Consider the following 25370-nt stretch of genomic DNA (forward strand, 5'->3'; position numbering starts at 1 on the left):
GAAAGAGGATAAACATATTGACTATAAATAGTAACTCCAACCATAATCATCCATATTGTCCTGATCATCCATGAGGTCCAAATAATCCAGATCGTCAAGTGATAATAACATATGATCAGGTCCACGACCTAAACTGATCAACCAAGCCAAGGATAAGACAGCAAGGAATTTGCACCAGGATAAGCTCTTGTCCATCCAAGCCAGTAAGTACCGTGAGCATGCTCCCAAGCCTTGATTTGCCAGTAACAGATAAAATGGAAGTTGTTTCGAATGAATATTGAATTTGTCTAAAGAGATGGACGAGGATGCACTAGACCAAGCTGATGAATCATGATGATGGTGTTGCATTGGATGTGATAAGATGCACCTTAAATCTTGTTCCAATCCAAAATCATTACCCAAATCGCTGATAGTATCCAAACATTGTAGAAGATCATCAAATAGATGGGATGAATGTTGTTGTTGTTGTTTGGCTTGATGTGGTGATGGTGAAAACAATGGTGTCATCGTAATTGAGGAATCATTCTTCTTTTCATCCTTTCCAACTTGTGTCATATGTGATATATCGTTGCTAAGCTCATGCTGATGATGATGATGCTGTTGTTGTTGTTCCAAAACCCATTCTGCTACTCCATGTTGTAACGGTGGTGTACTGTCATCAACTTTATTCATATGGCGAAGTGGAGGTATTGCTGAGTCAGGTTGATCCAAAGAGGGTGGTTTTGTAAGAGCTGTTTCATCTACTATCGGTAATAACGGCTGTTTCACTGGTATGGATGATGAGCTCACTTCCGGTTGTTTGCTCTTGTATGCTCTGGAGGTAGTAGATGCAGCTTTGTGGTGTTTGACAGGATCCGACTTGTTTGTTTTTCTCTTGCATAGACATTGAGTGGGCGTTGCATTGGATTGTGGCGCGGCCATGGATGTTGTCATAGGTTTCTTTGCTGATGATGACGTTTGAGGTTGCTTTTGTTGAGAAGGTCGCCTTTTACCCGGTGTATTGTCGGAAACAACAGGCTGTTTCTGCTTTTGATGACGTTGTTTTTGGTGATTCTGCTTATGATGCTTTGGATGCTGTTGATCTCGCTGTTGTTGCTGTTTTTCTTGTTGTTTTTCTTGTTGTTGTTGTTGTTGTTCCTCTTGTTGTTGTTTTTGTTCTTCTTGTTGTTGTTTTTGTTCTTGTTGTTCAGGTTGTAATAATTGATCTGGTTGCTTTTCTTTTTCCATGGACAAAGAAGTAGGACTATGAGCACTTTTCCAATCATCATTATCTTCATTCCAGGTAGGATCATACATTCGTAATCGCTGTTGATATTCTTGTCGTAATTGTTTGACCCGTCGACGTCGTTGTATCCTTCTTTCATGAGCTTCCTGTACCGAAGGTGTAGCATCCATCAAATCATCATCACTTGTTGAACAGGTATCTGAAGATTCACTATGTTGTAAAGTCACCATGCCAGCAGCTGTAGATGTAGAAGGTTTCTTTTTCACTGATTTTTGTCGAGAGCTGAAGATGGAGGACATACGTGATAAAGTGGAGGAAAAGGAAGTAGAGGCAGAAACAGCATTTGCAGGTAATGATGGTTTGGTAACTTGTTCCTTTTCTTGATGAATCCTAGAATTAGCCAATAGATTGTCAAGTTGTAACTGATGTGTGTTGAAACGTCGTTCTAAGGCTTGAATTTGTCGATCATCAGGGTCCCCGAATTTGGATAAAACGTTTTCTGTTGTCGCAAGTTCAATTCGAAGGTTATCCAATTCTGATAATAAATGAGATACTTTGGAGTTGGCATCAGTAAGACCTTCTTGTAATAATCGACAACGTAGACGTACTGTTGCTTTTTGAATAAGTTCATCCTTTGCTTTTGGATTGTTTTCATAATAAGAAAGTGACAGGTAAGAATTTGGTTCAAATTGTGGAGGAGATGAAGATGATGCTTTAACGATAATTTCATTAGAAGACATCATTTCGTGATTTGTACAAAAAGAAGAAGCAGGTAATATATCAATCATATAGAATAAAATAAAAATAAAAATAAAATAAAGAAGAAGAATAAGAAAAAAGAAAGAAAGAAAGAAAGAAAGAAATAAAAAAAAAAAAAAAGCATGGTTGAATGGAGTTTTAAATAATTTCGAAACAAGTAACAAGTAAGATATAAAAAAAGAAAAAAAAAAAAAAAAAACTTGAAACGCTCATTTTCTTTGCTCTGTCACAAGGGAACCTATTTTCATATGGTTTTATTATTTTTAATGCGTGCATTCTTGACATACTCTCTCCCTAATTTTTCTTCTTTTTTTTTTTTTATATTCACGTGCTTTGTCATTACTTCTTTCTTGACCATTTTTTTTAAAGTTTGATCTACTCCCGGTGTTTAATACAGTATCACTATCAATATCACTGCCGATACTATGATGATGACGACTACTGACAGGAAAAAAATAAATTCCCCTTCCTTTTTTTTCATTTCAAGCGAAAAAATCATGCAATATACTCTTTGATTCTTTTTGACTACTGACAAGTAAAAAACTTTATACAGTCACGCGGCATTTGAAAAGCGTGGAGAACAAGTGTCTTTCAACCAATGTGATTCTTTTTTTTTTTTTTCCTTTTCTCCTCTTTCCACCAAAAGCAATAATGTCTTTACCTTTTGGAATTAAAAAACCTTCTCGTGGTACAGTGATTTTTACTGGAATAATTGGTACTCTTGGAGGAAGTTATTATGCTAGTAAATATTATGCTCAACAATCTCGTCAGGCTCTATGCGATAAAGTATCTTGGTTAGCGAATCGTCCTTGTGGTGTCCATGTAAGCTTCAAAAAGATAATGTTATTTTATTCTATATTAATCTTTTTTTTTTCTTTATAGGAACGACCTCGAAAAGTACAAATATTTATAACAGCTCCTCCTGGTGATGGTTTAGAAAAAAGTCGAAATTGGTTTGGAGAATATATCAAGGTAATTTATTAAATGAATATGGTATGTCTAGTTAATTAACATTTCACTTTTTTTTTTTATATATAGCCCGTTCTTGTGGCTGCTGCTATAGATTATGAAGTCAAGGAAGCAAGAGAACCTGGTCAAATTGAAAAGTTGGTTAGAGAACAAGTCATTAATCTTCGAAAGAATGAACAACAACAATCAACAGAAACGAATGTCTCACCTACAACGCAGAACCCATTTACGCCTGTTATGCAAGACATTGTCAAGCAACAACGTACTTCTGAAAATGAATTTGATGGCATGATTGCAATTGGACGTAATGCCTGGAGAGAACTGCTTACTGGTCTGGATAAAGGATGCACCGTTAGTTTACAACAAGTGGCTCGGGAAGAAGCTTTAGCACTGGAACAAAAAACAAAGGATGAACAAAACAAGACGACAAAAGAAGATGAATCTTCAAACACTTCTTCTTTGGATGAAACATCAGCATCTTATGAACAGTCTGAAGTAATCATGTCAGATTCTAATCAACAAGAAAACGTCGTCGGTGACAACAATAAACAACCTGAATTCATGTCCAATACTAACCAACAAGAAAACATCAACGATGACAATAAGGACGACAATTTGATGCGTATGGATGATAATGTAGTCACGAATGAAAAAGATAGATTCAATGTACCTGCTTCGCTTTCGCCTGTTATATACATTCCTCATGAAAATATCATTGGATGGACTAATATTCCTTACCGTATCTATATGTGGTTAGCGGATTATCAACGCATTGAACGATTTGGAGAATATGCTGTATCTTTGGCATTGAACAAGACAAAACCTTTGGCTATAGAAGATATTGATGTTGGTTATCAAGAAATGAAATATTGGGTTGGTGATGATGAAGCCAAGTCTGCAAGAAACGATGATCAACCTATACAAATCGAGGATCGTGTTAGAGAAGAATTGAAAACTTATACCAATTAGTCATATACATTCTTTCCCCTCCTCATTCATATATATCTTTTTTTTTTTATGCTTGCTATAGAATTTAGATTTTTTTTTTTCTGTGTATACGTTAGTGAATTATAATAAATTTTCTGGTCTTTGATTGTCAAAAAACATAATATTTTTATCATGTCGGTTTGAAAAAGTAATGGTAATTATGGGCAATAATTAAATAATAGGCAGCGATAGATGATGAATAATATGTGATTTAGGTTGAAGCATGGTGGATGATCATATCCAAGAGGTATTTTTTTTTTTTAAACCTCTTGGTCGGTGATTGAATCCTGTACTTTGGAAAGAGAAAACAAGGGACAGGGGGATTCTTTTCTCTTTCTCCTTTTTTTTTTTTTTTTTACTTTTCTTTCCGGCGATTAGGATGGCTCGTGGTGCCCAAAAAGAACAAGCAAGGTGAATCAACAAGTTTCTCAAATATATCCCCGTTAGTACTTATTCAATTTCCTTTTCTTGTCTTCTTTCTTACAATTTTACTTTCTCTTATAGACAAAAAGCTCAAAAAGAAGCCGCCAAGAGAGCTAAAAGTGGATCCCAATTAGGTGCTCGTCAAGCTGGTCTTCAAGTAAGTGTATATATAGTTGTCAACAAAAAAAAAAAAAAAAAAAAAAAAAGAAAAAAAGCAACCGTTTTTCTCACTTTTTTTTTATTCTCTTCTTTATTCACTCTACTGTTTTCAAAGATCAAATGCCCTACTTGCATGGGTCAAATGGCAAACTACAAACTATTAGTACAACATATGGAAGTAAGTCCTTTTTTTTTGTGATAGTTTGGTATTAGAAAACACGAAAGACTACTTGTATTTATACTTTCTCTTTTTCTTTTCTCTTTATATCTTTAGGCAAAACATCCCAAAGAGAAAATTCCTAGTGAAGATAGTTTCTCTTCTTGATAGTTTAGTATGATGATATACCACTCTTTCTTTTTATTATGATTTGATATGTGCAATAAAGAATATACATTTTTTTTTTATATACATGTCTTTGAATGATTTGGGTACCTTGGAATTATATATGTTTAGCGATCATCGGACAATCAATCATTATATATCCCAAACAGGTTCGGAATTCTTTACCTCTTGTTCTTTTCCGTTTCTTTCGTTCCATCATGTTTGGTTGCTTTGGTCGATCTTGTCCTTTTTGTACTGTCTCTACTGAAAATGGTTTTTCTATTGTCCAAGAAGTAAGTTACATTGATAAGAAAGGTGTTATGTGGTGAGGTACTCATTCCCAACGGGTCTAACTTGGTTTTTATTATTATTATTTATGTTGGACTTTATGTATGTTTTATTTTAGACAGAAGATTTGATAGCTTTCAGAGATCGTTCTCCAGCCGCCAAAATACATTTTCTCGTGATACCTCGGAATCATATTGGAACAGTGAAGGATCTAGAAAAAAAGGATATATCATTAGGTAAAAAAAAAAAAGGGGGTGACGATGGTTTTATACATATATAACAAAGAACCATAACCAACAATGAAACCTTTTATATATTGATGATGGTTCTGTTTTAGTGCAACAAATGATTGGTCTGGGTCAGCAATTATTGAAAGAACAAGGTTATGAGATCAATGATAAGGATCAAATCAGGTAAACAAAACAATAATATATATATGATGATGAAATGATTGATGAATGACCCATTATAATTTCTATTAAAGGTTAGGATTTCATGTACCTCCTTTCAACTCTGTTCCACATCTACATATGCATGTCATTGGTGGTCCCTTCAAGAACAACTGGCGAAAATGGAAGTATATGTCTGGTCGAATCTGGTACTTGGAAGCATCTACACTTTTAGCCCATTTGCACCAGCTCAAGTCCTGATCCATTTTTGTTATATTTCTTTTTATTTAAAAGTCCTACCTTTTTCTTTCCTTTTCTTTCTTTTTCTTTTCTTTTCCTTTACTCTTTTTTTTTTTTTATTATTATTCTTTGTACTTCAACATATACTCACTTAATAGTTTAGATATTTATTTATACCTCTTTGACTTTGTTTTTTCCTTGTCTTATCTTTACTTTTTCTTTTTGTTTTAGGTAAGGTCAAGTTATAATAATAATAAAAAAAAAGCATAACGGCTTCGTCGTTACTTCAACTTTTTTTATTTAAACTTTTTTGTGCTTCAACTAGTACCATGTCCTTCTTTCAACAACTTGGATCGTTTTTTCTACCCAACAACACTATTTTAACAAAAGTGGAATCTTCCAAAACTACCATTCCTACTTTGGACGACACGGAAAAACAAGATACAGAGTATGAACAAGACTTACCAGTCTATGCAGGACTTGAACGTTATCAACTTTTGGACAAATTAGGCGAGTAAGTACTAATACGTTTATTGTGGGCTTTGATAATTTAAAAATGCATAAGCATTCTCATCTATGATCCTTTTTTTTTTTTGTATTTTTATTTTTTATTTTATATATATATATAAAATAGTGGTGCCTTTTCCGATGTTTACAAGGCCTTGGATCAAAAGACTCATGACAACGTGGCTATCAAGGTGGTCCGAAAACTAGAGTTAAACTCAAACCAAGTAATTTTTTTTTTTTTGGTCACGGGGTTTGCAAACATTGTTACAATATTGGATTTATCTAATGATTTTATTATATTATAAATAGAGAGCCGGAGTCCTTAAAGAAGTCCAACTCATGCGATCAATACAACATGAATCCATTATCAAGCTATTAGGATTTATCGAAACAAATGAAGTAAGTTGAAATTATAAATACATTAGAAAATTGTCTTTTCACTTTACTAATGTTTTTAATGATATTTAGTATTATTTTCTCATTCTGGAATTATGCCAAGGTGGAGAACTCTTTCATCAAATTGTTCATCTTACTTATTTTAGTGAAGATCTTGCTCGTCATTGTATATCTCAAGTTGCTGAAGGTATACGTTACTTACACGAAGACAAAGGGATCGTTCATAGGTAAAATTATTTAGGTTTAAAATTATTCCCTTTTTTTTTCATTTATTTGGACTGGGAAGCATTCTTATTCATTTACAGGCACTAACCGAACATTTGTATTTTTTTTTTTTTTTTTTTATTATTGATGATGACTTTTTAGGGACATCAAACCTGAAAATTTGTTATTCGAACCAATACCATTTATACAACGAGATACATCTTCCTCAAGTTCTTCTCAACCTCAAATCAATGCCATTGATGATGATCTCGATGAACCCAAAGTAGATGAAGGTAGATTTATTGCAAATTATGGTGGTGGTGGTATTGGTAAAGTCAAGATTGCTGATTTTGGTCTATCCAAGGTGATCTGGGATCAACAGACAAGAACTCCATGTGGTACAGTCGGCTACACTGCTCCAGAAATAGTGCGCAACGAAAGATATACCAAGTCAGTGGATATTTATTCGATGGGCTGTGTATTGTATACTATGCTTTGTGGTTTCCCTCCCTTTTATGATGATTCCATTGATATTCTGACCGAAAAAGTGGCAAGGGGACATTACTCATTTCTATCTCCGTGGTGGGATTCTGTTTCTGACGATGCCAAGGACCTGGTGGCTCATTTATTGTGCGTGGACCCTAATGAACGATATGACATTCATCAATTTATGCAACATCCTTGGATGAACAAACAGGTAAAATTCATCAACAAAAAAAAAAAAAAAAAAAAAAAAAAGGAAGACGATGAACTAATGTTTGTCCTGCTTATTGGTTTTATTTATTTTTGTACAGTCAGTTACTTCAGATGATGAGCCCTCCAAAGCCGTTGGTGATATCTTGATTCCACCATCAACAACTACCTCTATCGCCAAAGAAACAATTGCAGCTACCAAACCCAAACACATTCTGATTGGTAATCGGCATGATGATTTATTCCAAAATACGGTTTCTTCTATGAAAGAATTATTTGATATTTCTTGCAAGATACACAGAAAATCAGAAGAACAAGCTCATCGAAAGAAAACCCAGAAATTCTATCGACCCTTTTTTGGATACTATTTGACAGATGACGATGATGACGATGATGATGATGATAGTAGTGAAGATACTCCCATTGGCGATACAACTTGCAACAGTTTTCAAAGTAATGACGGTGAACTATCACCAACAGCAACAACAACAAATGACGATCAATTCAGTAAATTCAACCTATCACATTCATTGCACATTACACTGAATAAGCAAGGAAAAATCAAAGAGGATGATGATGATCAATGTCTTAGATCGAAGTTGTTTGACTTGAATTTGGACAGTGCAACCTTAATTGGACGACGCAAAAACAACAACAACAATGAACACCTATCGAACCCAATCATGCCGCTGGACCGGAAAAATTGAATTTCCTTAGTGTGCCTCTTAGTTTAGAATATGATTATCAATTAGTTAGTTTCTATTAATTCTATTATTTTTTATCCAATTTTGTTTTTATATATTTTTTTACACATACCCCTATATAATAAAGAAAAAGTGAATTTGGATGATGATTGGACAAGCCTAAACTCCGCGAATAATATCGATGTTTGAGAGATTTTAGTTTTTTATGTATTCTTTCGCTTTTTATCTTCAATTTTTATATTCATTAGTATTATGCAATATTACTTTGTGGTGATCGGTGCAACAGATAATCCTTTATATGAAACTGATATTATACCCTCTTCAAGATCCTCATCTATCAATGATCCCAATCGTGTAAGTAAGAAAGAAAATCATAGATATATATATATATATAAAGGGATGAATGGTCTAATATGTTATTGTAACTAGAAGGATGATCATAAACATTTGAATCAATTCATTGTTCATGCTGCATTAGACGTTGTAGAAGAAGTACAGTGGAATACACAAGCTATGTAAGTCTTGATTATATTTTTTTTTTTAAAAAAAAGAAAAAGAAATGACTCAGGGCACTTATATGATTAATGATTTATTTAGGTATCTGAAATCAATAGATAGATTCAATGAATATTTTGTTTCTTGTTTTGTTACTGCTGGAAGTAAGTGATTAATCAAGATATGGATTATTTATTTTATTGATACTGACAGTAATTTTTATTATTATTATTATTATTAGATGTCAAGTTTATGCTGTTACACGATCAGAAATCTGAAGATAGTATCAAGAACTTTTTTAATGAAATCTATGAACAGTATATCAAGGTAAATAAATAAAAAAAAATAAAACAAGAAAGAATTATTCACTTTAATTTTGTTTCCTGCTTTTATAATAGGTATTGATGAACCCATTTTATGAAAAGAATAGCACAATTACTAGTACACAATTTGATAGTCGTGTGAAAATGATTGCACGAAGATTCCTTTAAATAAAATATTTATTTACCATTTATTTATATTTATGATGGGTAGTGTGAACTGTGTATTTGAAAAGAAAGAAGTGATAGCAATCACTATATACATCTCTGATCATCAATCAATCTAGAATAGATATGGCAAGGAGAGGATATACGGTTTTCATTGTTTTCTTTTTTTAATACTATTTTGCAATTCTCATATCTCATACGATCGTTTAAACGTATAATGCGGCGGGGTTGTAATTTCAAATTGTCTATGGTAAAGCTTTGAATGAGAGAGTCACAGTTCTTTTTTGATTTGGGTGCGTCATCTTTTTGTCGCGTTTTTTTTTTTCTTGCTCTAATTTTTCCAGAACATTTTTTTTTCCCTCTCCATTTTTTTTTTTTCTTTTGGACTTTCTCCGTCTGTCGCTTTTTTTTCTTTCTCCTTCTTTTTGTACAAAAGTTTTTTGGTATTCCAAGATCTTTTTTTTTTCTTTTCTTTTGTTAGTTTCAACCTTCCTCTATTATTCCATACCGGTAAATCATAAGAAAATGAATATAACGAAAAAAGTATACTATTGATCTATAACCGATCTATTTATTTTATCACCATTCAACTTACTTTCTTTTTATCTCGATCTATATAGAAACTTAGAAAAGAAAGAAAAAAAACAATCCTTTTATACATACACCTTCAATTTATATATTACCCGAGAAGAACTATAACGGATCAACTTTATCATGGACGTCCCTACTCTTCTTTCTAATACTCTTTCACCTGGTAAAGTTTATGGATGGAAATATATATACTTTTTTTTCTCTCTTATACTCACTCGTATATTTATTTATTTATTTATTTTAGATCGTACCATTCGTGAAGATGCTGTACAAAAGTTGGAACTATTTGCTCAAGAGGATTATGTAAGTTATTTAGGATCATATGGAAAAAGAAATGAACTAGAAGTTATTGACTTTTGGATTCTAAAACTTTCGCTATCCTTGGGTTTCTTTTTTTTATTCTTTATAGCCAAGTTATGTACTTATGCTTTGTCAAGTTTTGGCCAACGAACAAATCACCGATGATATCCGTCAAGCTGCTGCTCTTGCTTTAAAGAATAGTTTATCTGCAAAGGTAAAAAAAAAAAAAAGAGTATCAATAATTTTTTTTTTTTTGTTCTAACACATTCATTTTTTTTTTTTTAGGAATTTGCACGTCGAGAAGAACAAGCTCTTCGTTGGTTAGCAGTGGATGAAAATAGTAAAGCTCAAATTAAACAAGCTGTAAGTTGAAATTAAAGAATGAAAGTGTGAATGCTGCGGAAAGGTGTTTATTGATTTTATTTATATATATATTACTTTATAGGTATTGTTAACATTGGCATCTCCCAAGAAAACTGCTGGTCAAGGTGCAAGTCAGGTAAATAAGATGATCATAATCAATTGTGTTCTATATATATCTTTTTATTTTCATTATATTAATGTTCTTTAATCTAGGTTATTGCTGCTATTGCTGAAATTGAATTACCCCGAGCTCAATGGCAAGACTTGATCCATGTGCTACTCGACAACGTTACAAATACCGATAATGCAAACCTCAAGCAAGCTACTTTGAAGACAATTGGTTTCGTATGTGAATCTGTGGTAAGTTATTGATACGATTTTCTATAGTGTTTTTCCTTGTTTATTCACCTTCTTTTTTTTTTTTTTTTGTTTATAGCATCCCAATGTTTTATCTAGTCAATCAAATGAAATTCTCACTGCCGTGGTTCAAGGTGCTCGCAAGGAAGAACAAAAGTAAGTTAAAAAAAATATCATATATCTATATTAGGATAAATCATATCATGAGACTGATTCTTTTCTTTCTTTTTTTATGTAGTAATGAAGTACGTTTGGAAGCTACCAAGGCATTATACAATTCACTTGAATTTATCAAGGACAATTTTGAACGAGAGGTAAAAAAAAAAAAAAGAGCTAGAATGATGGAAATTGAATATAATTCTTTGTTAGGGTGAACGTAACTTTATTATGCAAGTTGTTTGTGAAGCTACTCAAAGTGAATCCAGTGAAATCAAGGTTAGCGCTTATGAATGTTTGGTTCGTATCATGCAACTCTATTATTATATGATGCACTTTTATATGGAAAAAGCCTTGTTTGGGGTAAGTGAAATAAATATAATGAAAGTTCCTTTTTTTTAAACTGACTTGTATTAATTATTGATTAGTTGACGGTATCTGGTATGAATGATCCTGAAGAAAAGGTAGCATTACAAGCTATTGAATTTTGGTCTACTGTTTGTGATGTTGAAATGGAAGTTAAAGAAGAAATGGCTGATGTAAGTAAAGGAAAAAAAATATAAACATGATGCGATGTGCATATATATAAATTTACTAATGTTATATGTATTGTATAGGCTCATGAAGTTGGTGAAGAACCCGATCGTGTATGTTATAATTTTGCTGGTCAAGCTCTCAATGATATTGTTCCCGTATTATTATGGCTTCTTACTAAACAAGAAGAAGATGAAGATGAAGATGAATGGAACGTATCGATGGCCTCTGCTACTTGCCTTGCTCTTTTAGCCCAATGTGTGCATAATGCCGTTATTACCCCTATTGTACCTTTTGTAGATTCAAATATAAGAAATAATGATTGGCGTTACCGTGAAGCTGCTGTTATGGCTTTTGGATCTATTTTGGACGGACCTGATGTGGATGTTTTGAAACCTTTAGTTGATCAAGTAAGTTTTTTTTTTTTTTTTTTGGGTTGAATGGTTTGGACTGACTATTTGTTTCTCTAGGCACTTCCTACATTGATCACTATGATGCAAGACCCTGTTGTGAATGTCAAGGATACTGTGGCTTGGACTTTGGGTCGTGTATGTGAACTTCTTCCTACTTGTATCAAACCTGATATTCATTTACATGAATTGGTATCTTCTTTATTACGTGGTTTACAAGACAATCCTCGAATTGTTGGAAATTGCTGTTGGTCATTGATGAATCTTGCTGAACAATTAGGCAATTCTCCTGGTCTCGAAGAACCTACAAGTGTCATGTCTGCTTACTTTGAAGGTATTGTCACTGCTCTTTTACAATTCACTGAGCGTAGTGACAATGAGGCCAATTGTCGCACTTCTGCTTATGAAGCTGTTTCTTCCTTGATCATGTTCTCAGCGAATGATTGTATTCCCATGGTTCAAAAAGTGGTATTGGCAATTTTGGATCGACTTGAAGCAGCTATTGCCATGGAAGTATGTTTTCTTTTTATAAGAAAAAAAAATTGCATATATAAACAGAATACTGATTATTATTTTTTATAATATATAGAATCAAATTTTGGATGCTGATGATCGTGCAGAACATTCTGAATTGCAATCAAGTTTACTTGGTGTTCTTACTAATAGTATTCGTCGTTTACCTCAAGATATTTTCAATGTGTCTGATCGTATTATGACAGTGGTACTCCAACTATTGAATACATCATCCAAACAAGCTACTACAACTGAAGATGCCTTTTTGACCATTGGTGCCATGACTACTGTTCTTGAAGCTGATTTTATTCGATATGCTGATACATTTGTACCTATACTTTGTGCTGCTCTTCAAAACCCTCAAGAATATCAACTTTGTCTTATTGCAGTAGGCATCATTGGTGACATCTGCCGTGCTCTTGGACAAGCTGCAGCTCCTTACTGTAATGAATTCATGCAATTACTAGTATCCAACTTACAAAGCCCTATTCTTCATCGAAGTGTCAAACCCTGTATTCTCTCCTGTTTTGGTGATATTGCTTTGGCCATTGGTGAAAAATTTGAACCTTATCTTGAAGTAGTGATCATGGTATTACAGCAAGCTGGTCAAATGCGTGCTACAAGTGATAACTATGAAATGATTGATTATGTCAATTCTTTACTTGAAGGCAATGTGGAAGCTTATGTGGGTATCGTCCAAGGAATGAGCAACACTCCAAATGGTAAGAAATAATAATATTGGTAATGATGATCTAATGTATTGTTTATAATATAGTCCAAGTTCTTCTACCACATATGGATAGCATTTTCCAATTCATTAGTTCTCTTTCATATGACCAAAACAGGTCTGATGATTTGACCCGTGCATTGATTGGACTAGTTGGGTAAGGATCAATAAAAAAAAAAAAAAAAAGAATTATTTATTACGATGTGTAATTGACCATCTTATCTTTTTTTTTTTTTTTTTTTTTTTAAAATAGTGATCTTGCTGAAACTTTCGGTGGACATATTAAGATATATCTCAGCAACGAATGGGTAGCTAAACTTTTGAAGGATGGAAGAATTGGACGACACACAACCAAGGCAACAAAGGATACTTCTCGATGGGCAAAAGAAATGGTTAAACAAGCGTGTCAATGATATTTGGATTTAGTTCTTTCTTAGTTATCTCTTTTTCTTTATCATTATAGTCTAATCATAGTCACTTTATACAAACCAATCCTCAACTTTTTTTTTATTGTATTCATACATGTACTTTTTTTTTTGCTTTCTTTTTACATCCTTTAGTTGAATTTGTTTTCCCATTCTATTTCACACTTTGATCCCCCCAACCCCCTAACCCCCAATCCCCTTTCCCCCTTCTTTTTATTTCTCTTTTATTTACATCCAAGCATCTTTTTTTATTTTTATTTTAACAACACACACCCTTCCCCAGTTTTCCCTTTTTTTTTTTTCTTTCCCCAATAAATTTGAACAAACAAACGATGATGATTGTCTCACTGATTTATTCTTTAAAGTGACACAAATTATTATTTGTCCTAGGACGCGAAAAAAAACACACACACAGACAAAAGAAAGGATATTAAAACACGTCAAAAACGATGGTAATATTGGAACAAAAAAAAGTAATTTTTTATTGAATAAAATGCAGTATGTACAATATATATAGATAAAAGTAACAAAAGAATAAAATATTCAAGATAAACCAGGTCAATGTTCTTGTCCATAAATTGTTTGTTCCAGCTTTGTATAATTCATTCCATTGTTCTTTTCCTTTTCAAGATACATGCTTCATTTCATAACAGGGAGCTGTCTATTTGGATCTAGCTCTCATCTTCTTTCTCTTGGCCTTGAGACGTCTTTGTCTTTTCTTCTTCCACTTATCTCTCACTATATAAAAAAAAAATAGATGAGTACAATGATTCAATGTTTACTAATGATTGGACATGATGTCGCGGATGAATGAATATAATAGATGGATGGATTGTAATGGATGTCATGGTAGGATGGATGTAGTGGATATAATGGATGGATGGATGGTCTACTTACTTTTGTAATAAGGATTTGTAAAACTAAAGAGAAAAGAAAAAAAAAATTAGGGACTCATCCGCACCGAACTTTTTAAATCGTTCTCTTTTGGCATAAATTTCAAGTCACAGCACAAGCAAAAAAAAAAAAAAAAATGTCAGACTTTCAATAAAATCTTTTAGACTCACTTATTTTCAGTTTCAACATTTTTTTTTTTTTGTTTGTTCCCTTTTTTTTTTTTAAGTCAAGTTATTCCACCATGTCCAAACGTCAAGCTGATCAAGATGAGTATCCTCAAACAAAAGCCGTGATGGGTGGACAAAGTCGTCACCAACCTGAAGAAATAAGTGCCATGGGTGAATTCGAAGATGCTTGGGAAGACGAAATCGAAGAAGAATCTGGTGCTGAAGAAGACATGGAAGAAGAATCTATGGATCAAGACGGCAATGAAGGTATTATATACATGACTGCTAGGATATTATAGTTTATTGACAATTCAAACAAAAAAAAAATGATTGATCTTTTTTTTTTTTTTTTTTTTTTTTTTTACCATGACAATAGGCATGGAAGTCGATGAACCTACAGAAGAAGAACAGGAAAAGGAACTCAAGATGTATTTGCCTGGTCAAGCTTTAGAAGAAGGGGAAGTGTTGGAAGCTGATCAATCTGTTTATATCATGTTGCATAACTTGGATGTCCGTTTACCGTTCTTGAGTTTCGATGTATTGAATGACAGCTTGGGTGATGAACGCAAAAACGTAAGTTTGAAATATAAAAAAAACAGGATAATCATTTAATTTGATTTATATACATTGATAGTTTCCTGCAACGGCATATGTAGCAGCTGGTACGTCTGTACCTGGTGTTCGTGATAACGAAGTGGTGGTGATGAAATTATCCAATTTACATAAAACGCAACAACTTGATGAAGATGATGAAGAAGATGATCCACAAGCACTTGATGAAGATCCCGTTTTGGAACATCGAGCTATTCCTCATAATGGATGTGTGAATCGACTTCGAGTCATGCCTCAATCTGGAAAACACCTTGCATCCACATGGTCAGAATCTGGCAAGGTATATATTTATGATTTGGATCCTTATGTTACTAGTTTGGATGTACCTGGAACCACCTTACCTAAACAATACAAACCTTTGGCTATCCACAATCATGGACGGGAAGAAGGTTATGCAATGGATTGGTCTAGTTTGGATGCAGGCAAATTGTTAACTGGTGACAATGCGGGGCTCATTTATCATTCTACCATCACTCCTCATGGTGTCATCAACACTGACTCGGTGGCTTTCCGTGAACACAAATCCTCTGTAGAAGATATCCAATGGTCTCCTACCGAACGTACAGTGTTTGCTTCTTGTTCAGCGGATCAGACAGTCAAGATCTGGGATACTCGTACCAAGAAACGATCAGCAGTTGGAATTCGTGCCAGTCAATCTGATGTCAATGTTATTACTTGGAATAAGAAGGCTGGTTATTTATTGGCTAGTGGTCATGATGATGGAACATTTAGTGTATGGGATCTTCGTACATTCAAAAGGTAAATCAAATAATGAATATGAATAGAAAGTAGTTTAATCTTTTTTTTTTTGTCATCCATTTAGTGGTGGTCAACCAAGTCCTGTGGCTTCATTCAAATGGCATAATGCTCCTGTTACATCTATCGAATGGCATCCTACAGAAGAATCAGTATTGGCAGTATCAGGTGCAGATGATCAACTCTCATTATGGGATTTATCAGTAGAACCCGATACAGAAGAAGAAGGTCGTCTGACAAGTGATGGTGTAGAAGTTCCTCCTCAATTGTTATTTGTTCATCAAGGTCAAAATGATATCAAGGAACTTCATTGGCATAAACAAATCCCTGGTTGTGTACTTAGTACATCCAATTCTGGCTTCAACATTTTCAAAACCATCTCAGTTTAGACTTTTTTTTATATTTACTTATTATATATATATATATTCATCATTCTATTTTATTTACTTCATTTTCATTTTACTTTATTATCTATGATCCCCATTTATCTTTTATTCTTTTGTTTTGTATATTTTTTTTTTTTTTTCAATTTTGTCCCCAATGTATTATGTAAAACGATTGAATAAATGATAAAGTTATCCAGGAACCTTAACTTAATTCTTTTATATCTATGATACCATCGATCTCAGATGATGATATTTTTTTTTTTTTTGAAACTGCCTTATATATATATATATATATATATCTTATCATTACGTTTTATTATTAAATAGTCAATTCAAATGATGATTCTATAGTATTGTAGTAATATAATAAGTAAAAAAGAGGATAGCAATAAAACAAAAAAAAGGGTTTGATGACTAAAAGATTAAAGTTAGAGGAGTTTTCGGCGAATAACCATCACCTATGCAAAATTTCCCGTCCTTTTTTCTACAGGCGGAGAGCATCTCAAAAAAAAAAAAAAAAAAAAACGCTTTCACACGCTAATCCATTTTTTTATCTTTTTCTTTTCTTTTTCTTTTTCTTTTCTTTTTCTTAAAATATTGATATTATATGATGACTGGACAATCTCTTGCTGCTGGCATTTATGTACCTATTCCCAACTTTTTCCTCGACAATGAAGATGTGGATTATGCAACTTTGGAAAAACACATTGCTTATCTAGCGAACACGGGCATCTCAGGGATTATCTTTCAAGGGTCGACTGGTGAAGCGGTGCATTTGACAGAAGATGAACGAGTGGCTATTATCAAGAAGGGCAAGGAATTGATTATGAAATACGATCCTTCCATTCAAGTGTTGGCCGGTACAGGGGCAGGATCGGCTCGTCTTACTGTGAAACTGACACGGGATGCAGCGGATGCTGGTGCTGCTTATGCTTTGGTCTTACCTCCTTCCTATTACAAGGGCAATATGGATAATCAAGCGTTTTATGAATTTTATACTCAAGTGGCTGATCAATCCCCTATCCCTATCATCATTTATAATTATCCTGGTGTCACTCAAGGTCTCGATATTGATGCTCCTACTTTGGCTCGTTTGGCAAAACATGATAATATTGTTGGGATCAAAGGAACTGATGGTAATATTGGCAAGGTTGGATATTTAACGGAACATACCCGTGAACAAAGTAAGTGTAAAAAAAAAAAAAGGTGTTGAAATGGAATAACTGATTTTTTTTTTTTTTTTTTTTTTTTTTTTTTTTTTTTAGATTTCACATTGTTGGCAGGATCTGCTGATTTCTTCTTACCTGCCTTGTCAGTAGGGGCAGTAGGATGTGTACCTGGTTTAGCCAATGTGATGCCTCGTTCTTGTGTGGAATTACTACGATTATATCAAAATGGGGACTACAAGGCCGCAAAGGAACTACAATTAAAGTTGGTACTTCCAGATGATGCTCTTGCAAGATGGTTTGGTCTTCCTGGTGTCAAGGCTGGTTTGGAACAATTTGCTGGTTATGGTGGCCGTTGCCGTACCCCTTTACGCAGTGTCACCAATGAACAAAAGGAAAAGATCATTCAAGCCGTCTCCCCTGCCTTTACTATCGAACAATCTTTGCGAAAATAGGTTCTCACTGTAGTTTTATATTGTATGAATAAAAGCAACATTTTGACATGATACGTGAAATATATATTTTTTTTATTGTTCTCATTATTGACTCCTTTTGTCATCCATGATGATTCTATGAAGGAATGATAGATCGTGGATGATAAAAACATCATCAAGTTTTATCTGAGACGTTCGACTTTTTCCAAGTTTATCCTTCTTCAGAAATGTTCAAAACGCACAAGTCAGTATAATCCATCCTTTTTTTTTTTTATTACTCTTATTATTATCACTCATCTCGGTTTACTTTTGTCACCTTCACAGTAATGAAAAAAAAAAAAATGGAACAAATTTTTCGATTTTACAGCCAAAAATTTGGAACTCCTCAGCTTAATTTTGGCTGTAAAAGTGAATCGTCGAGGGTTCATCAGGCGATTTTTGGAAAAATCGATGAAATGACTTTCATGTTTATTTCACATTAGCTGGCAAGGCAAGTGGTAGAATAGGATTAGATGATATTAAACTACTTTTTTGAGAGGAATCCAATGGTGGTCATTTTATTCGATGATGATCATTATTGGATGAAGGATGACGATATTGACTTTATTAATTTACTCTATAAATTGAGAGGTAATATATAAACTGCTATTAATGCAATTGAAAGAGAATGATTTCATGTATACTCAGTTCGAAGTTGATGCGATGATGATGGCTTTTGAGTGAATTGCAAAAATATGCATTTAACTTTTCAGGGTCACTTTGAAGGTTAGGAGTCTGAAAGTTTGGAATGTTAACAAATCGACACCTTTTTTTTTTCTTTTTCTTTTTCTTTTTTTTTTTTTCTTTTAGCCAATCACTCGCTTCTTGGTTTGGTCTCCAATGACATGATATGTAGCCAATGCTTTGATATCGAAATAAAGGTGATGTCAATTAGAAAACACGAGGTATTACATGGAAACTACGACACTAATTATTATTTCTTTTTCTTTTCCAGACTCCTCTCAACGTCCATGGTGAATGAATGTATTAGTTGTTTCCTCTTTCTTTTCTTTTTTTTTTGTAGATCAACACTTTTTTTCTTTCCTTTCTATCATGTCTTTCTTCTTTCTTTCGTCATATCTTTTTTTAACCTCTTCTTCTTATTTTCCACACTCTCACTTCTTTACTATTTTATTCTTACTTTCTTTCCCTCTCCACTACTCTACGTGAATGATCATTTATTTTATTTTATTTTTAATTTACAGAACTTAGATGGATGTGCGACAGGATGAAAATGGATATGCGTCTGTGTCAACTGGATGGATAAGATTGGACTGAACAACAAAGGCAATATCATCATTGTAAGAAGTGTCTTCTTGGTGATAGGTTTGGTTACATCTTCCTCTTTTTCTCTCTTACATCTGATACCTGTGGTAATGATTCTTAGTGGTGAGTGTTAGTCCTAGTAGTACATTATTTTTTATTTTACAACCGTTTTGAATAAAATTATGCTCCATCTATTATTAATCATACTACCATCATCGTGTATCATCCAACAATATATTTAATCAAACAATAAAGAAAAAACATATACATGAATGCTTAGATTTCGAATTCAACAGCTTATATGAAGATCTAACTTGCAGGTATTGTCTTTCTTTTATCATACCTTAAAAAAAACATTCCCACTAAATCCATGCCATTATCTTTATTGATGACTGCCGAACTAAAGGGCAAAAAAAAAAAGCATAAGAGGAGGATTTTTAAACAGGTCTATGATTTTTTGTGGTTTGATGATGGTTGGGTTTGGAAAGGGTAAAATTATCGGCAGTCATCTTTATACAAACTTTTTCTCGAAAATCTAAACTCTTTCTTTTTTTTTTTTAATCACAAGTATGATATTTCTTCTTCTTTTATCATTATTATTATTATTGGGAAGTGATAGGAAAGATTGGATTTAGAAATATGAAAAAGTTTCGATATAAAAATATATATTTTCTTCACTGTTTTTTTTTTTTTTTTTTTTTTTTTACTACTATCAAATTTCTAACGGTGATTGAAATGAACCGAGAGGATGAACCGAAAGCATTGATTTGAATGTGAGGCATAAAAAGATGGACTTCCTCTCTTTTTCTGTGATGATGACCGGGTATCCCCATACATTTTTAATATGGAAAACACCTCCTGATGTTAGGAGTTGAAAAAAAGAAAATGTCATCCCTGATTTTTTTTCTTTTTTTGTCCTACTGCATTTGTCAAATTTAAGCTTACGTTTATTGCCTTTCTTTTTCATTTCCACAAAAGGTTACCAATAATAAAATAACTATTCTACTATGTTATCAATAACATTTGGGTTTAAATAGACAAATCATATATATATAAAAAAAAAAGAAAATCCCAATGAAACAAGGGGTATACATTTTTCATATGATAATTTTGAGTAGCTTCAATGCGGTAAATGAAATCACACTGTCATTTCGTCAGGTCAATAATGTAACCGGCAACGTGGAAATGACTATAGGACTTAAAGAGTGGGGTTGATTCCGCTTTTTCTTTTTTTTTTTCTTTCCATTCCTTCTTTTATCTTTTTTTCAGTCTCCCCTTCCTCCCTTTTTTTTTCTTCTTTTACTTCTCTTTTTACCTTTATTTGAACGAAAAAAATGAAAAGAATGGGTGGTCGTCCTAATACATTGATGGATAGTCTTGATCTTATTTTCTTAGGTACTATCGGTTTAGGTACCATTGCTTGGTTGGCTCGAAAAAAACTCTTTGGGTCTTCTTCATCTACTTTAGATAAGACATCTTTTTCCAACTCTACTACAACAGCAAACTCATCCACTCCAACAAAACCTGAACGAAACTTTGTCAAGGTCATGCAACAACAAGTAAGTGATTATTTCAATATTATTCATATTATCTAACTTTTTTTTTTTTCAGGGACGTAAATGTATTGTATTTTATGGAAGTCAAACAGGTACAGCTGAAGATTATGCTACAAGATTAGCCAAGGAATGTAGTCAAAAATATGGAGTCAGTGCCATGGCCGCCGATATTGAACTTTACGATCTTAGTTATATGGATACAGTACCCGAAGATTATATCGTTTTCTTTATTATGGCTACTTATGGTGAAGGTGAACCTACTGATAATGCTGTGGATTTTTGGGAACTATTGAACAATGAAACACCACAATTTTCAGAAATGGGCAATGATGACAAACCTTTGAAAAACGTACGATATGTGGTATTTGGATTGGGTAACAAAACATATGAACATTATAATTCGGTAGGCCGTACAGTGGATAAGCAAATGCAAAAATTGGGTGCAACTCGTATTGGAGAACGTGGTGAAGGTGATGATGATGGATCTTTAGAAGAAGACTTTTTGGCTTGGCAAGAATCAATGTGGCCTGCATTCTGTGAAGCTCTTGGTGTAGATGAAAGTGCTGCTCAATCTGGTCCAAGACAAGCTACTTTTGGTGTGGAAGAATTGACTGATGTTGATGAAGCTTTGGTATATCATGGAGAACTTGCTGAACGACCCAAAACAGAAGGGTAAGTTTTTTTTTTTTATTTTTTTTTATTTTTTTTTTATTTTTTTTTTTTTGGTTTATTTGTTGAATTTTTTTTTTATTTAATATAGAATCAAGATTATATATGATGCTAAACGACCCTATAATGCTCCCATTACTACTCGTGAAATATTTCAAGATGGAGGTGAACGCCATTGTATTCATGTGGATATTGATATTAGTGGAACCAATTTGAATTATCAAACAGGTGATCATGTCGCTATCTGGCCTACCAACAATGAAGCCGAAGTCAATCGGTTGGCGTCTGTACTCGGATTATCAAACAAATTGGATACTACTATCTTGGTGAAGGCTATTGACCCGACTGCTTCCAAACAATATCCCTTCCCGGCTCCTACAACCTATCGAGCTATTTTTAGACATTATACTGATATCTGCTCTATTCCTTCTCGTCAAGCTTTGATGGCTCTGGTGGAATATGCTCCAAACGAACAAGCAAAATCGGCATTACTCAAATTGGCTAGTGATAAGGATGAATATAGGGTGATTGTCAGTGATGCAGTTCGCAATCTCGGTGAAGTACTTACATATGTAGTTGGAGTTTCTGCTGAAGGTGCTTTTGCTGGTGTACCTTTTGATTTGGTGGTGGAAAGCTTGTCTCGATTACAACCTCGTTATTATTCTATTTCATCTTCTGCCAAAGAAAGTCCTACCAAGATTTCAGCCACTTGCGTCACATTGGAATATCATCCTGAACCTACTCCTGAACGAACCGTATATGGTGTGAATACGAATTATCTCTGGCAAATCCATAGCAAAGTACATAACATTGATGATGGTCGATCTTATCCCTTATATGCTCTTGATGGTCCTCGTGGTGCATTGATGTCTGCTGGAGTCAGGATACCTGTCCATGTCCGTCGATCGCAATTCAAGTTACCTCGCAACAGTAATGTACCAGTGATCATGGTGGGACCTGGTACCGGTGTAGCTCCTTTCCGAGGTTTTGTCCGTGAACGTGCTCTACAAAAGAAGGAGGGTAAATCCGTAGGACCTACTATTCTTTTCTTTGGTTGTCGTCATTCTCAAAAGGACTTTTTATATGCTGATGAATGGCCAGCATTATTTGAAACTTTGGGTGAAGACTCTCAATTGATCACTGCCTTCTCTCGGGAAACAGATCATAAGGTTTATGTCCAACACCGTCTTCAAGAACATGGTCAACAAATGTGGGAATATATACTCCAAGGTGCTTATATCTATGTATGTGGTGATGCAAAGAATATGGCTCGTGATGTTCAACAAGCTTTTGTTGCTTTTGCTCAAACTCATGGTGGCAAGGATGAAGAAAAAGCTAATGCGTTTATCAAACAACTTCGTACTTCTGGACGAGTAAGTAAAAAAAAAAAAAAAAAAAAAAGGAAATAAAATATATAATGATGATAAGTTAACTCTTATATTTCCTTTTGTAGTATCAAGAAGATGTTTGGAGCTGAACATATTCAAGATTATCTTCCCTTTTTGATTATATACATATTTATTAATACACACTCTATTATTATTATTATTATTATTTTTATTATTTTGGATCCCTTTTATTATCGTTGTTTTAGAATTCACTGATCTCTCTCCCCTTTGTTAATCATTCTTCCATTATATTTTTTTACCATGTTGATTGTCTTTTACGATTCTGTATTTTATGCATGAAAATCAAAAGGGATGATGTGATCAACGAAGAAATAAAGAAATAGAAAGTTGTAGTAAAAAAAAAAAAAAAAAAAAGGATAGTAGTCAATATCTTTGAAATCAATCAATAAAGTTTATCTGATTAATTAATTGGTTTTGTCTATTTTATTCAAAGTATATCTATATGGACGGGTATATGAATGTCATTTTGTAAAATAATATAAAGTAAAATAAAATCTATCCGAATAATAATAAAAAAAAAATGATACTATCACTAAGAAGAAGCTTTGAGTTTCTTTTCCATTTCTAGAAAAGCACGCATGGTTGGATCCATATCATCATCCTCTTCCTCATCAGTCACTTGTTGTCCTGGCTGAGCATTGTTCCCCTGTAAAGTCGTCTTGGTTTTAGGTTGAAGTTCATCGGGTAAATCCACTCCGGCTGCAGCGTATTTTTGTCGTAATGCATTCATTTGTTGTTTGTAAGTTTCCATTTCTTCTTGATAGATATCATATACACTAAATCAAAAAAAAAAAATGAGTATTCTTTTCAGCAATAATGATGAAAATGTATTTCAATCTATTACTTACCAATAAGCACAACCACTTGATCATATATATATATATATGCAAGAACATATTAGTAAACGAAAAAAAAAAAAAAATAAAACTTGATAGCTTTTTTTTTTTTCCTTTTATATCGATGTACAATTACCTCATACAACAATTTTCAGGAGGTGGAGGTTTTTGTGGCAAAGGGATTCTTTCATTCTGTAACCAAACAAAAGTAGTAGATTGAGACTGGGTGGTAGATATAGAAGTATTATCTTCCATGGTAGCAGCAAGATGTATCAGTTCATCGTCCTCGTTTGTTGTATCTAATGCTGCGTCGTCTTTGGATAATAAAGATGCTTTGTGGACAGGTTTAGATCGTTGTTGTTGTTGTTGTTGTAATAATAAAGTCCAATAACCTTCATAACGAGAATGATAAAAACGGGAATGAAAACTAAGCCTTTTAATAACAGTTGGAGTTATTATTAGCATGAAGAATAAAATAATAGTGGAAAAAAGGAAAGCATACAAAAATGGGAAGCGATGCTTTTACTTTTTTTTTGGGCTTTTTCGTCAAGAAAAGGCCGGCTCTTATTCCACTCCGTATCCAATCACATCGTCGCGGTATCTCAAATGACTAGCACAGACTCTCTCTCTCACACACACTCACAGCAGAGGTGAATACCAAGACTTTTTTTTTTTTTCCACATGAAAAGAGTTTTTTATTTTTATTTTTCCTCTATCTCCCTCTCTTTCTCTTTTCCGTCACAGTAATAAAATCATAATGTAAGTTACTCTCTTTTTCTTTCTTTTTTCTTTTTATTTTATTTTTACTAGTTGAATGACTGGTATAATAAAATAAAGATTTCTACAAAAAAAAAAGGGCCTTATTAAACATCTCTATTTTTCCTTTGTTCCTCCTTTTTAGGTCTGAACCTTACGATCCCTATATTCCCAACAATCAACGTGGAGCTGGTAATGGTGGTGGTAATCAAAAAACACAACGCGTACAACAACAAGTGGATGAAGTGGTAAATATCATGCAAGAAAATATTGATAAAGTGATGCAACGTGGGGAACGTTTGGATGACCTCCGAGGCAAAACTGGTAAGTAAAAAAAAACCATCATCATTGTTTGAATATTAAAACTCATTATTTCTATTTTATAGAGGATTTACAATCAACTGCTGGACATTTCCGTCGTGGAGCTAATCAAGTACGAAAGCGAATGTGGTGGAAGGACTTGAAATGGAAAATTATCATCGCTGTTACCATCATTGTCATTTTGGGTATTATCATTGGTAGGTTATATAAGAAGAAAAGGAAGTTTTTTTTTTTTTTCTTTTTTGTTTAACTCATTTTCTTTTTTATTATTTATAAAGGTTCTATTGTCGGTACTCAGGTATAGTGATAAAAAAAAATAATGGGAGTGGTGGAGCAAGATAGAGTGGAATATATATTGAAATTTTCTTTTTTGTGTTTCTTTCTTTTTTAGACTCACAATAACAATAGTTCAACACCTGCAGCTACTCCTTCCCAATGATGGAACTACATTTGACTTTTTTTTTCGATCAGTCATCTTC

At 33.4% G+C, this 25370-nt stretch overlaps 11 protein-coding genes across 11 annotated transcripts; 9 read left to right on the forward strand and 2 right to left on the reverse strand.

Annotated features, from left to right (window-relative positions):
• Nucleotides 1-21: 21 nt before the first annotated feature.
• Nucleotides 22-1965, reverse strand: BX664DRAFT_347795 (uncharacterized protein; the record flags this gene model as incomplete). The annotated part of the gene is made up of 1 exon (XM_051547559.1): nucleotides 22-1965. The coding sequence occupies one exon, from the start codon at nucleotides 1963-1965 to the stop codon at nucleotides 22-24; it is 1944 nt and encodes a 647-aa protein (XP_051400966.1).
• Nucleotides 1966-2627: 662 nt separating this feature from the next.
• Nucleotides 2628-4057, forward strand: BX664DRAFT_327460 (mitochondrial import inner membrane translocase subunit Tim54). The gene is made up of 3 exons (XM_051544417.1): nucleotides 2628-2806; nucleotides 2867-2956; nucleotides 3023-4057. The coding sequence occupies exons 1-3, from the start codon at nucleotides 2636-2638 to the stop codon at nucleotides 3920-3922; spliced, it is 1161 nt and encodes a 386-aa protein (XP_051400967.1). The 5' UTR covers nucleotides 2628-2635; the 3' UTR covers nucleotides 3923-4057.
• An 846-nt stretch (nucleotides 4058-4903) lies between these two features.
• On the forward strand, nucleotides 4904-5894 carry BX664DRAFT_327465 (HIT-like domain-containing protein). Its single transcript, XM_051544418.1, has 4 exons — nucleotides 4904-5137; nucleotides 5251-5368; nucleotides 5470-5545; nucleotides 5617-5894. The coding sequence occupies exons 1-4, from the start codon at nucleotides 4943-4945 to the stop codon at nucleotides 5780-5782; spliced, it is 555 nt and encodes a 184-aa protein (XP_051400968.1). The 5' UTR covers nucleotides 4904-4942; the 3' UTR covers nucleotides 5783-5894.
• A 288-nt stretch (nucleotides 5895-6182) lies between these two features.
• On the forward strand, nucleotides 6183-8300 carry BX664DRAFT_89088 (kinase-like domain-containing protein). The gene is made up of 5 exons (XM_051549782.1): nucleotides 6183-6275; nucleotides 6396-6667; nucleotides 6737-6891; nucleotides 7031-7565; nucleotides 7663-8300. Exons 2-5 carry the CDS (start codon nucleotides 6608-6610, stop codon nucleotides 8266-8268), a joined length of 1356 nt encoding a protein of 451 aa, XP_051400969.1. The 5' UTR covers nucleotides 6183-6275; nucleotides 6396-6607; the 3' UTR covers nucleotides 8269-8300.
• Nucleotides 8301-8497: 197 nt separating this feature from the next.
• BX664DRAFT_327469 (Sedlin) lies at nucleotides 8498-9274 on the forward strand. The gene is made up of 5 exons (XM_051544419.1): nucleotides 8498-8619; nucleotides 8698-8780; nucleotides 8863-8924; nucleotides 9002-9087; nucleotides 9159-9274. Exons 1-5 carry the CDS (start codon nucleotides 8518-8520, stop codon nucleotides 9249-9251), a joined length of 426 nt encoding a protein of 141 aa, XP_051400970.1. The 5' UTR covers nucleotides 8498-8517; the 3' UTR covers nucleotides 9252-9274.
• Nucleotides 9275-9648: 374 nt separating this feature from the next.
• BX664DRAFT_327472 (armadillo-type protein) lies at nucleotides 9649-13949 on the forward strand. The gene is made up of 16 exons (XM_051544420.1): nucleotides 9649-9758; nucleotides 9869-10002; nucleotides 10084-10142; nucleotides 10249-10353; nucleotides 10425-10502; nucleotides 10585-10638; nucleotides 10716-10862; nucleotides 10939-11015; nucleotides 11098-11173; nucleotides 11229-11378; nucleotides 11444-11554; nucleotides 11633-11959; nucleotides 12020-12472; nucleotides 12549-13194; nucleotides 13248-13356; nucleotides 13453-13949. Exons 2-16 carry the CDS (start codon nucleotides 9963-9965, stop codon nucleotides 13610-13612), a joined length of 2592 nt encoding a protein of 863 aa, XP_051400971.1. The 5' UTR covers nucleotides 9649-9758; nucleotides 9869-9962; the 3' UTR covers nucleotides 13613-13949.
• A 770-nt stretch (nucleotides 13950-14719) lies between these two features.
• BX664DRAFT_276825 (WD40-repeat-containing domain protein) lies at nucleotides 14720-16705 on the forward strand. The gene is made up of 4 exons (XM_051541341.1): nucleotides 14720-14952; nucleotides 15062-15258; nucleotides 15320-16056; nucleotides 16121-16705. Exons 1-4 carry the CDS (start codon nucleotides 14760-14762, stop codon nucleotides 16440-16442), a joined length of 1449 nt encoding a protein of 482 aa, XP_051400972.1. The 5' UTR covers nucleotides 14720-14759; the 3' UTR covers nucleotides 16443-16705.
• A 261-nt stretch (nucleotides 16706-16966) lies between these two features.
• BX664DRAFT_293625 (uncharacterized protein) lies at nucleotides 16967-18120 on the forward strand. Its single transcript, XM_051542056.1, has 2 exons — nucleotides 16967-17623; nucleotides 17705-18120. The coding sequence occupies exons 1-2, from the start codon at nucleotides 17047-17049 to the stop codon at nucleotides 18058-18060; spliced, it is 933 nt and encodes a 310-aa protein (XP_051400973.1). The 5' UTR covers nucleotides 16967-17046; the 3' UTR covers nucleotides 18061-18120.
• Nucleotides 18121-20582: 2462 nt separating this feature from the next.
• On the forward strand, nucleotides 20583-23280 carry BX664DRAFT_384075 (uncharacterized protein). The gene is made up of 4 exons (XM_051549159.1): nucleotides 20583-20903; nucleotides 20956-21572; nucleotides 21661-22942; nucleotides 23023-23280. The coding sequence occupies exons 1-4, from the start codon at nucleotides 20679-20681 to the stop codon at nucleotides 23044-23046; spliced, it is 2148 nt and encodes a 715-aa protein (XP_051400974.1). The 5' UTR covers nucleotides 20583-20678; the 3' UTR covers nucleotides 23047-23280.
• A 94-nt stretch (nucleotides 23281-23374) lies between these two features.
• On the reverse strand, nucleotides 23375-24279 carry BX664DRAFT_357059 (oxidoreductase-like protein; the record flags this gene model as incomplete). Its single annotated transcript, XM_051547927.1, has 3 exons — nucleotides 23375-23754; nucleotides 23827-23841; nucleotides 23951-24279. 3 exons carry the CDS (start codon nucleotides 24277-24279, stop codon nucleotides 23511-23513), a joined length of 588 nt encoding a protein of 195 aa, XP_051400975.1. The 3' UTR covers nucleotides 23375-23510.
• A 548-nt stretch (nucleotides 24280-24827) lies between these two features.
• On the forward strand, nucleotides 24828-25330 carry BX664DRAFT_364499 (synaptobrevin-domain-containing protein; the record flags this gene model as incomplete). Its single annotated transcript, XM_051548424.1, has 4 exons — nucleotides 24828-24894; nucleotides 24957-25088; nucleotides 25170-25189; nucleotides 25283-25330. The coding sequence occupies 4 exons, from the start codon at nucleotides 24828-24830 to the stop codon at nucleotides 25328-25330; spliced, it is 267 nt and encodes an 88-aa protein (XP_051400976.1).
• Between the last annotated feature and the right edge of the window lie 40 nt (nucleotides 25331-25370).

Source organism: Halteromyces radiatus (assembly GCF_025201355.1).
Source record: "Halteromyces radiatus strain CBS 162.75 chromosome Unknown BX664scaffold_3, whole genome shotgun sequence".
In the NCBI taxonomy this organism is placed as follows: Eukaryota; Fungi; Mucoromycota; class Mucoromycetes; order Mucorales; family Cunninghamellaceae; genus Halteromyces; species Halteromyces radiatus.

What these genes read in the sequence shown, in the direction of transcription:
- BX664DRAFT_327460 (XM_051544417.1), top strand. Translation starts at nt 2,636, where the DNA reads ATGTCTTTACCTTTTGGAATTAAAAAACCTTCTCGTGGTACAGTGATT. An exon ending in ATCGTCCTTGTGGTGTCCAT is followed by an intron (nt 2,807 to 2,866) that starts GTAAGCTTCAAA and finishes TTTTCTTTATAG; the next exon opens with GAACGACCTCGAAAAGTACA. An exon ending in GGTTTGGAGAATATATCAAG is followed by an intron (nt 2,957 to 3,022) that starts GTAATTTATTAA and finishes TTTTATATATAG; the next exon opens with CCCGTTCTTGTGGCTGCTGC.
- BX664DRAFT_327472 (XM_051544420.1), top strand. Translation starts at nt 9,963, where the DNA reads ATGGACGTCCCTACTCTTCTTTCTAATACTCTTTCACCTG. An exon ending in TGGAAAAAGCCTTGTTTGGG is followed by an intron (nt 11,379 to 11,443) that starts GTAAGTGAAATA and finishes ATTATTGATTAG; the next exon opens with TTGACGGTATCTGGTATGAA. An exon ending in TTAAAGAAGAAATGGCTGAT is followed by an intron (nt 11,555 to 11,632) that starts GTAAGTAAAGGA and finishes TGTATTGTATAG; the next exon opens with GCTCATGAAGTTGGTGAAGA.
- BX664DRAFT_327469 (XM_051544419.1), top strand. Translation starts at nt 8,518, where the DNA reads ATGCAATATTACTTTGTGGTGATCGGTGCAACAGATAATCCTTTATAT. An exon ending in CAGTGGAATACACAAGCTAT is followed by an intron (nt 8,781 to 8,862) that starts GTAAGTCTTGAT and finishes TGATTTATTTAG; the next exon opens with GTATCTGAAATCAATAGATA. An exon ending in TCTATGAACAGTATATCAAG is followed by an intron (nt 9,088 to 9,158) that starts GTAAATAAATAA and finishes CTTTTATAATAG; the next exon opens with GTATTGATGAACCCATTTTA.
- BX664DRAFT_293625 (XM_051542056.1), top strand. Translation starts at nt 17,047, where the DNA reads ATGATGACTGGACAATCTCTTGCTGCTGGCATTTATGTACCTATTCCC. An exon ending in GGAACATACCCGTGAACAAA is followed by an intron (nt 17,624 to 17,704) that starts GTAAGTGTAAAA and finishes TTTTTTTTTTAG; the next exon opens with ATTTCACATTGTTGGCAGGA.
- BX664DRAFT_384075 (XM_051549159.1), top strand. Translation starts at nt 20,679, where the DNA reads ATGAAAAGAATGGGTGGTCGTCCTAATACATTGATGGATAGTCTTGAT. An exon ending in GAACGACCCAAAACAGAAGG is followed by an intron (nt 21,573 to 21,660) that starts GTAAGTTTTTTT and finishes TATTTAATATAG; the next exon opens with AATCAAGATTATATATGATG. An exon ending in AACTTCGTACTTCTGGACGA is followed by an intron (nt 22,943 to 23,022) that starts GTAAGTAAAAAA and finishes TTCCTTTTGTAG; the next exon opens with TATCAAGAAGATGTTTGGAG.
- BX664DRAFT_327465 (XM_051544418.1), top strand. Translation starts at nt 4,943, where the DNA reads ATGATTTGGGTACCTTGGAATTATATATGTTTAGCGATCATCGGACAA. An exon ending in GTTTTTCTATTGTCCAAGAA is followed by an intron (nt 5,138 to 5,250) that starts GTAAGTTACATT and finishes GTTTTATTTTAG; the next exon opens with ACAGAAGATTTGATAGCTTT. An exon ending in AAAAAAGGATATATCATTAG is followed by an intron (nt 5,369 to 5,469) that starts GTAAAAAAAAAA and finishes GTTCTGTTTTAG; the next exon opens with TGCAACAAATGATTGGTCTG.
- BX664DRAFT_89088 (XM_051549782.1), top strand. Translation starts at nt 6,608, where the DNA reads ATGCGATCAATACAACATGAATCCATTATCAAGCTATTAGGATTTATC. An exon ending in GACAAAGGGATCGTTCATAG is followed by an intron (nt 6,892 to 7,030) that starts GTAAAATTATTT and finishes ATGACTTTTTAG; the next exon opens with GGACATCAAACCTGAAAATT. An exon ending in ATCCTTGGATGAACAAACAG is followed by an intron (nt 7,566 to 7,662) that starts GTAAAATTCATC and finishes ATTTTTGTACAG; the next exon opens with TCAGTTACTTCAGATGATGA.
- BX664DRAFT_276825 (XM_051541341.1), top strand. Translation starts at nt 14,760, where the DNA reads ATGTCCAAACGTCAAGCTGATCAAGATGAGTATCCTCAAACAAAAGCC. An exon ending in GGATCAAGACGGCAATGAAG is followed by an intron (nt 14,953 to 15,061) that starts GTATTATATACA and finishes CCATGACAATAG; the next exon opens with GCATGGAAGTCGATGAACCT. An exon ending in TGGGTGATGAACGCAAAAAC is followed by an intron (nt 15,259 to 15,319) that starts GTAAGTTTGAAA and finishes ATACATTGATAG; the next exon opens with TTTCCTGCAACGGCATATGT.